Source organism: Corvus brachyrhynchos, unplaced genomic scaffold, assembly GCF_000691975.1.
Source record: "Corvus brachyrhynchos isolate BGI_N302 unplaced genomic scaffold, ASM69197v1 scaffold101, whole genome shotgun sequence".
NCBI lineage: Eukaryota > Metazoa > Chordata > Aves > Passeriformes > Corvidae > Corvus > Corvus brachyrhynchos.
In genome coordinates, this window is record NW_008237239.1 from 1,229,430 (window position 1) to 1,238,343 (window position 8,914).

An 8,914-nucleotide genomic window follows, 5' to 3' on the forward strand; every position below is an offset into this window, starting at 1 on the left:
GGTCCTGTCCTGGGCCTGCCGGACGCTTCCTGCTCTCCCCTCTAGGCTCCTCCCCCCGGGCACGGAGCCCCGCGGCACGGACCGGCCATGCCTCCCAAATTCAAGCGACACCTGAACGACGACGAGGTGACGGGCTCGGTGAAGAGCGAGCGGGTGAGTGCCTCTCCTCCGGGGCGCAGCGGGCAGACCGTAGGGTGGCCGGGTCGATGCCCACCATAGGGGTCCCTTGGCCGGGTCTCCTTGTGCTGCCGCAGCCTTCAGCCACGGGGCCCAGGAGCCCGGAGCGCTGTGACAGCGACATTCAGTCAGTGAGGGGCTGTCCGAGCGCCAGCCCTGACCCGTGTGTGTCAAACCAGCCTCGTTACGGCTGTTTTGGGAACCTGTTGCGGCTCCCTTAGTCTGCATCCATGGCCATGAGATCCCGGTGTGCCTCAGTCTCCTGCACTCCCGCAGAGCCTGGCAGGGACACGTCCTGGCTCTCCTGCCCACGTTGGCTGAAGGACTTGAATGAAGTCACCCTGTGCTTTACAGCTGATTTTTTCTCCTGTCACCACGGTCCCCCCACACTTTAGGTTTTGAATACAGGTCACAGCAGTTGCCTGATTTGGACAAAGTGGATTTAACCTGCTGGGGTCAGGGTGTGCTCAGAAATGCTGCTGCAGCTCACGACAGCTGTCAGCGAGATGAGGAGCCCGTACTGCCAAGGCAGTTTGCCCCTCTTTTGAGGGAAGCAGTGGCTGGAACTATTGCATGATCTGGCAGGTTTGCTTGAGTTGATTGAGCAAATGTGACAGGATGGAAATGTAGGTGAGCTTCAACATCAGAGCATCAGGCTTGCAGGTGGGAGCCCAGATCTACACACAGGAAAGCAGCAACTGTTGGTACCCCAAGGACCATCTGCTGAGTCCCAAACCTTTAGTGTGCCACGTCCCCCTCTTGATTGTTTTTGACCCTAAGCAGAAATGTTTTCATCTGAAACATTCAGGCTTCAATGGGGTTGCTTTTAAAAATCAGTTTTTGGATCATCTCATGGAGTGTAGTGGATCAGCAAAGGGGAGCCCCAGAGAGCCCTTTGGGATGAAACAGAGGAGCTGCCAGACCACTCTGCCCTCCCGCCCAGGTGGTCATCCCTCTTACACCTGCTGCTATCACATGGTGGAGAAACCACGTCCTCCAAATCCAGAGTGGATCTGATTTCCAGGGTGGATGGGACAGCCCAAGGTGGCTGTGGGTGATGCTGATGGTTTTGGGTGCAGGGCTGGGATTGTCCCTTGAGCAGAGAGGGCCTTCCTGCAGTCAGAGGATGCTGACTGCATCCTAAGAGCTGGCAATGTGTGCGTGAAATGGTGGTTGCTTACTGATGTGATGGTTTTTCTGTGTTTGCAGAGGAACCTGTTGGAGGAAGACTCGGATGAAGAGGAAGACTTTTTCTTGTGAGTTGGAATGCGGTGTCATACCCGCCTGCAGCTCTGAGACCGGGGACTTGAGAATGAAAACCTTTGATTCCCTTTGGGATGATTTTCCAGAGCCTTGGCCTTGAGTGTGAATTAACAGGTGTGACCTTTTGTAAGAGTGAGATGTCCCACATATCCTAAGACATGGGAGGGACTGATGGGAGGTATGAAAACAATCCTCCATGCACAAGGCGTTGGTTCTCTCCTGTGTATCTCTTGGGTCTGGTTTAAAAACATGATTTCATTGTACCTTCTGTCCTGATTGCTCTTTTCTGCCTGCAGGAGGGGGCCTTCTGGACCCAGATTTGGACCCAGGAATGACAAGATCAGGGAGTAAGTTGTTGTTTGTTAGTCTCACAGAGATAATAATTTATTCTGGCACTGTGAGCTCCTGCTGCTGTCTTATCAGAGTATTTCTGTGTAGCTCATCATATGAACATTCCTTGTGCCTGTGTTCGTCTGACTGACATGTCCTACCCCACGTGTCCCCAGCTAAAGGAAATCTCAGCTTTGATGCAGCCTATCAAGAAATTGTGTCTTGACAGAGGCAAAGGGATAGGATTACATCACCATAGCTTATTGGAGTTTCTGAAGCCCTTGCTGTGTTCTGGTGGTGACCTATTCCGTGCTTTTGTGAGGCTCTTCCTCTAGAGCATTAACCCTGGATTTTAACCTTTCCTAGCACCATTTTTTATTGTTTTGAGGCTTTTTAACCTCATCCTGTAACATGCTCCTTAAAGTTTCAAGAAAGTAAGTTGTCAGGAACACACCAGGACCATGGATTTTGGGCAGCAGCTGGTCCTCTGGCTTCCTCCAGATAAAAACTTGATATAGGTGACCTGAAGATGAGCAGTGACTCAGTGGGGTCAAAGCAGCTGGAAAACAGGAAACCATTACAGCTGGAGGAGGAGTAGCGCAAGAAGGAAGGAGTGAACACCCTGGATCCTTCTCCCATCGAGTCATTTCCTGGATGATGCTTGTTCAGGGCTCCAGTTTTGCCTGTCCTTTCCTGTGAGGGATGTGGTGGTGGTACTTAATCAAAAGTGTGGGGATACTCACAGACCCCTGGTCTGTGTTGCCTGGTTTCCTTTCCTGATCTCTGTGGAGCCAGGACAGAGATCTGTGTGAGGACTGATGCCTGGGCATTATCCAGACTGGGTCTTGTTTGCAGCCTGAGTGTGGCTCTTGGTTAGGGATTTTTTTCCATGCCAGGAAGAAGCCAGCACAGGTCTGGGATGACTCATTGCCACCATCAGCATTAGGCTGTGCTTGCCACATTATCTCGAGGAGTGAAGGGCACTTGAGTTGCACAAGAGGCAGAGGGCAGGTGATTTCACCCTGAGTTTTCAGGGCATCTCTGTTCCCTCCAGAGTGTGAGGATGCTGTTGGTAGAGATGAACTGCTCCTTGGAATAAGCCAGTGTGGATAGAGCCTTCCTTCTAGGGCATGGCCAGGCTGATCTGGAGTGAATGAGAAAGCTGAGAATTGGGTTTATGAGTGGGGTCTCACCTCCATGAAAAGGTGGAGACAGGGTAGTGTCTGTCCCTTCATCTTCCTCTGCTGGACAGCATCTACAGTGTCTTCTGTGTTCCCTGTTGGTGGGAGAAAACAGGAGCTCTTCTCTTCCCTCTGTCTTGGCCTGGCAGAAGGTACCAGTGGCTTAGGTAGAGGATGACACTGCATCTTTGAAAAGGAAGAAAAGTGAAACAAGCATTTAGCCAGGAGCTGGTGGGTCCATAGGTGTGATGTGACTAATGCCCCACACACATGAGGCTTGCCCATTGCCAGAGATTGCCTGGGTATAGTAGATGTGGCATGGAATATGTCCCTTAGGGTACCAAGTGGCTACATCTATGTAGTATCTAGAGCATCTATTACAAAACAGAATTTATTTTCTGCTCTCATCAGTGTTGATTGTTTAATAAGCACTTACACCATGCAGTCATCACTCCTTGTCATGGAGATCATTACGAAGTTTCTGATCAGTTCAGCCCTTGTGCTGGAGGGATCAATGCCTGCTCTCACAGTGAGTCAGTTTTCTCTGTATCAACAAAGAAAGGGTTGGGTTGCTGCTGAAAAACTGTAAGAAAAAGACATTTTAAGGCGGAATTTGAGCATTTGGAGAGCCAAGGCATAGCTGGGCAAAGCTAGAGAGGCCATGGCAGTAGGGGCTGGAGGAACGAGGTGTGAAGACAGGTGTAAAAGGAAACTGGCTGGAGGATTGGGTAGAGGAAAAAATGATGGGATTATGGGAGCAAGGCTGTGGAACATGTTAAACGTGATGGGCAAGATTGGAAAGTTTTCCTAGTTGTCCTTGGCAGGAAAGGGGGATGGATTGGGTCAGGGTGGAGTTTGGCAGCAGAGACCCTCAAGGCCAGCTTAGCCGTGGGGAACACTGCAAACCTTGTTGGGGAAAGAGGTGAGTTACAGTCAGCAACAGTGACAGGAGGAAGTGTCAGTCCCCTTCAAGCTGTGCTTTGTCCTGATGTGTCTGGAAGCTGCTTGGTTGGGGTAGACTCTCCTCTGGTAGTTGAGAGGCTACATGGGGTCCCTTTGGCTCCCTTTGAGACCTCCCATTCCCAGGGTGGGCTGGAGCTGAAAGGCAGCTCTTAAAGGGCTTTTATCCTTTTCCCCAAAGGTACAAAGGTAAGAGATCTCCTTTCTCTGCCTTTGCTTCGAGGCTTTGGAAGAAGTGCTGAATGTGTGCACGAGAGCCTTTTCAAGGGAAGGTGGGATGTTCACCTTCCACCTGGATTTCTTTTATTTGGAAAAAGAGCTGCTCATCACAGACCATCTTTTCAAAAATTCTGCTAAAATCAGCCCCTTTTCTGTGCTGCTTGACTCACTTTAGTGCTGATGTTCGTGCTTCCAGGGAACTGTGCCATTGGCTTCATGTTCATGCTGCTGCTGAGGCTCAGCACAGTACTGGGGTTCCCTGGGAGCGTCTTGGTCGCTGTGAATCCCCCATTGTGCTGCTTAGGGTGGTCAGCATTCCCAGCCCCTGGGACTTGGCCCTGGTGGCTCTGTCTGGCTGCAGGCCCTGAGCAGGGGGAAGGTCTGGGGAATGGTTTGAACGTTTGAGGCAAGAGCTGACTGCAGCTTCCCAGGGCTCATTGCAGGTGGCTGGTTGTGCAGTGAACCCCAACCAGAGTCCAGGCTTCCATATGAGGGTGATACCAAGACCATGTTGACAGGCATGATTGTTGGATATAATCCTTTCAATGACTGAAAGGCTTCAGGGAGGCATAGACTGCTGTTTTCCTCACAGCTGTGACTAAGCAGCAACTTAAATCCAGGGATTTGCAGCATGGTTCAGCGCTGTTACCCTGTTGTTGAGAACAGCAGGGCTCTCTGCAGAGAGCTGTGCCTTGGGGAGTGCTGTGCAGCGCTGGCCTCCTGCCTCTGTACCCTCCATCTGCCTTGGCTCTCCTTCCTGTTCCCTCTTCCCTGGGTGACTGCCACAACGAGGGGTGTTTGGGTGTAATTTGCACCATAATACACACTATTCACATCACTGGGGTGGAAAACTGGAGTGTGTCATGCTGGCTATAAACACCTGGCTTTGGAGACAAGCAGTAGCGTTGGGCAGCACATCCCATGGTGTGTGCATGCCTGTTTACAGTGTCTGGAGAATGTAGCACCCTGACCAGCCCAAGCAGGTTTTCAGTACCTAACCCAGTGTGGCCAAAATGGAAAGGCTTATTCCTCCCACTCTGGAACAGCAAAGCACAAGAAAAGAGAAGTCTAAAGCAAGCTGAGTGCCATTGGATCTCATTGCTTTGATGGTGTACACTTGCTGTTCTTGTTAAAAGCATCAGACTTGCAGTAATTAGGAAGAAAGAAGGTCATAGGAGACATATTTCATGCTTTTGCCTTGCTCCCTTTCCTGGCAGGTATTTATTCCGCTTTATTTCTCTTGGAAATCTGGCAGGAGTAAAGCTCATGAAGTGTATGTGTCAAAAGCCCGTAGCTCCACAACAGGAAATACACTTCATATTAGAGGACTCATTCCCTCTTGCCAAATAAAACAAGAAAATATTTTCTTCTTGATGTGAATTGAGTTTCCTACTTCAAGCATGCCAAACTGATGGCAATTTTTGAATTTGTTCTGAAGCTGGTGGGCTAATACATAGGCTGGGCATTTTTCAGCCCCCTCCTGGAGAGGCACCAGTGCAGCAATGAAGAGTGGGAGAGAGCAGAAAGCAAGGGCTGGCTTAAGGTCTGGTTAAGACGCTCTGTGGAGGTCTGAATTTCCCTGGCTTGGCCTCTTCCTTCCTGTTTTTTGGTTTGTTGTTTTGTTGGGTTTTTTTCCCAGGGTTCTCTTTTACATCAGATGCCAAATGGTACTGATTGTGTTACCCAAATGCATCTGTGTTCCATGGGAGTCAACACCTCAACATCTGTGGGAGTTTATAAGCCTTGGTTTCTTTGTGCCTCCGTTCTCCATCTGTGAAATGTTTTGTTCTCTTGGGGACAGCTGACAGCTTGCCCAGGGTTTGGGCAGGTAGCAAGGGCCCTCAGCATTTTGTCAGCAGCTCAAGTGAGAAGAGACAGGATGCTGAGAAGCAGCTTGGGCAGTAAGGGTCTGTGCTCCATAGGTCTCCCCCAAATGCTGTTATCCACCACAGCAGCTTGGAGTTACCAGCCCATTTTGCCTCCAACACTTTGGGTGTCCCAGGACTGGAGCAGCACCCCTCAAGGCTCTGACCTGCACTGGCAGGGATACAGGTAGTGTTGCATTGCTCTGCAAGTTCCTAGATGCACTGTAACCTTGCACGCTCCCACTTGTTAGTTGTACCAGGATAACTTGATTACAAATCTGTTGTGGGAGGAAATCTCTCTATTTTCAACACAGAAAATTATTTTAGAAACATTTACATACTGCAAATTTAGACTTCTGCGTGTAAAGCTGATGTTTATGGGCTCAGAGGTTTGGCCAGCTTGGCTCATCTGGGGTAGCAGATGTTTGTGCTTTTCCTCTTGCCCCAAGCTGTAGCTGCACTGCTGGCATCTCCAAGCTGGGACTTGCTGTGCCGATGTAAGGAAACCCCCTTGCAGAACATGCCTGCTTCTCACCCACTGCCCCAGGGATGGGCCATGGGGCTGTGTGTCCTGCGTGGGGTGGACACTTTCCTGGGCAGCATCTGTCTGCATCCTCAGTGCCACCTTCTGAGCTTTCCCAACAGCAGCAGCTCTACCACTCGCCTCATACTTTGTAAAACAAACAGTGGATCAGAACAGCTCCTGGGCATGGGACAGGTTCCTTCTGAGAGGTCTTTGGGGATTGTCTGTGCCCTTCCCCTCCACATTCATCCTGGCAGATGGCTTCCGTCAGCGTGGAAGGCGGGAGCTGCCACCACATGGTGTAGGTGGGTTCAGAGAGATGCTGCTCCCACAGACTCTGCGATGCAGCAGAGAAGGCAGGTTCCTTTCTTATGATGTCCTAAATAAAGCAAATTTTTACATGTGCTGCTGGAGTCCAGCATGTGCCAGATCACAGCTGTTGACTCAGAAGCTGGTTTCAGAGGAGTTGCCTGGCTCTTCCAGCTCTGGAAGACACAGTGCCGTGGTGCTACAGAGCTTGACCTGAAAGGCTAAGACGAGAAACCCCTTCATATTTAGAGATGTGGAACTCTTCCTAGAGCTTTCTGGGGAGCAAAATGCCTTTTTAATGACTATTCTCACCTGTATTTGGAACAGTAAGTAAATGTGAGCAAGTGATGTGACCACTATTGCTGGTTGCAGCTGCTCCTCATCAGGACAGGTTTCTGCTGGGTAAGAGGCATGTAGCTGACAGGAAAAATAGATCAGTGTGAACCTATGTCTCTAATTAATTAATTAATTAGAGGCATGGTGGTTGGGACAGAGCCCTATTTCTGGTTCTGCAGTGCCCCATTGACTGGCCTTGAGTCTGTCTTGGCCCCAGTTTCATGGGCCGTGGGGGAGGATACACTGTTTCTCTTTGGAGCTATTTCTGTTTTGTTGCCTCCAAGATCCTGCTGTTGCCATTGACTTTCTGGGAACAGTATGTCTCAAACAATGTATTGCTATCCCCTGGGCCTCAAGAAAATTCTTACTTCTATCTCCAGGAAAATAAACATGTATTAGCTCCAAAATACAAACCAGAATGGAGCAGTACTTTTCCACCAGGAAAATTTTTCTCTCTTGCCAGTGTAGGTTTTTTTCTGGAGTGAATAAATGCATTTTTAATAACCCTACGGGTGTGATTTAGGCTACTGTTCACTGAAGACTACCCACAGAGTTGCGTAACCTACGAGAAGATGAATTATATCTTGTTTTAGTTCAACTCAGTCCTTTCTTTGCTATCCTCTTTATGCCCCTGGCAGAGTGGGTTTAATTTAGCAACTCAGTTCCTGGAGGAGGGAACTGATTTAATTTCACCCCAAGTTACTGAGCAAAGGTGTGGTGTGGGATTCTCTGAAATGCAGAAAGATAAGGTATGGGTTTTATAGTTCTTTTTTCCCCCTTTGTGAGCTCTTCTGTAGCAGAGGTGCCCACCAACAGCAATTAGTGCTTTTTCATACTGCATTTGTGTGTTAAAGGTGTTAGAGAGCGTGTCCCACTTCTGCTGACTTCCCAGTGGTCTCTCTGAGCCCCTTGAGTTCCTGTGCTCTTGCTGGCATTGCTGGAGATCCACCCATGCAATGCCATGCCTCCGGCTTTCTCTGCATCCCCATCAACCTCTTTCCACTGTTGTGCCCTTTCATTTTTGTGGATGAGCTCTCAGATCCCACCAGGCTGGGCAGCTCTGGTGCTCAATTCTGCCTCTCATGCTGCCTTTGCTCTGCCCCAGTGTCCAGAACCAGGTGGATGAAGTCATCGATGTTATGCAGGAGAACATCACCAAGGTGATCGAAAGAGGCGAGCGGCTGGATGATCTGCAGGATAAATCAGGTGTGATGTGAAACACAGCTCTGCTGGCCCAGTCCCCTCAGCTCTTCCTGGCTGCTGGGCCAGGTTAACCTGGTTCAGTTCAGAAGGCACCTAATGACAGACAGGGCTTACATTTCTGTCCTTCCTGGGAGTAGTGTTGCTCAGCCTTGGGCTGCAGATATGACTTTCTACTGACTCTCTCTCCACCTTTACCTGCTGCTCTGTGCAGAGGCATTAGTTTGGAGGTGTCTTTTCTGGGATCTAGCTGTTTCTTCAAGCAAAGGTAGATGGGTCTGTCTTCTGGCACTGTCCACTGGCTTGCAGAGCAAGTTCCTGTCTTCAGAGGGCAGCCAGTACAAAGGGACCACAGTGGGACTTGTCTGTGTGCTCTGGTAAAAGGTGTCACATTGACCCTGCTGTGGCTTTGATGAATCATGCTGTGGTTGGGTCTTTCATTGGATAAAACTCAGTGGAGTTAGAACAAGTGAGTGGGTGCTCTGACAGTGTGTGCACCACTGAATTGACTCTTTTCTTTCCATTAATAGACAGTTTATCAGACAATGCAG

At 49.7% G+C, this 8,914-nt stretch overlaps 1 protein-coding gene and 1 long non-coding RNA gene across 2 annotated transcripts in view; one reads left to right on the top strand and one right to left on the bottom strand.

The window, feature by feature from the left end:
* VAMP4 (vesicle associated membrane protein 4) overlaps positions 1–8,914 on the top strand; it is an 11,452-nt gene continuing 2,538 nt past the window's right edge. The window contains exons 1-4 of the mRNA XM_008630176.2: positions 1–153; positions 1,387–1,433; positions 1,737–1,787; positions 8,269–8,369. Coding sequence (XP_008628398.1) covers positions 88–153; positions 1,387–1,433; positions 1,737–1,787; positions 8,269–8,369 — 265 coding nt within the window. The 5' untranslated portion in view covers positions 1–87. The remainder of the gene's footprint in view (positions 154–1,386; positions 1,434–1,736; positions 1,788–8,268; positions 8,370–8,914) is intronic.
* The window catches only part of LOC108445547, a 12,223-nt gene continuing 5,104 nt past the window's right edge, over positions 1,796–8,914 (bottom strand). Inside the window, exon 2 of the long non-coding RNA XR_001860433.1 lies at positions 1,796–3,495. This is a non-coding gene — a long non-coding RNA (uncharacterized LOC108445547). The remainder of the gene's footprint in view (positions 3,496–8,914) is intronic.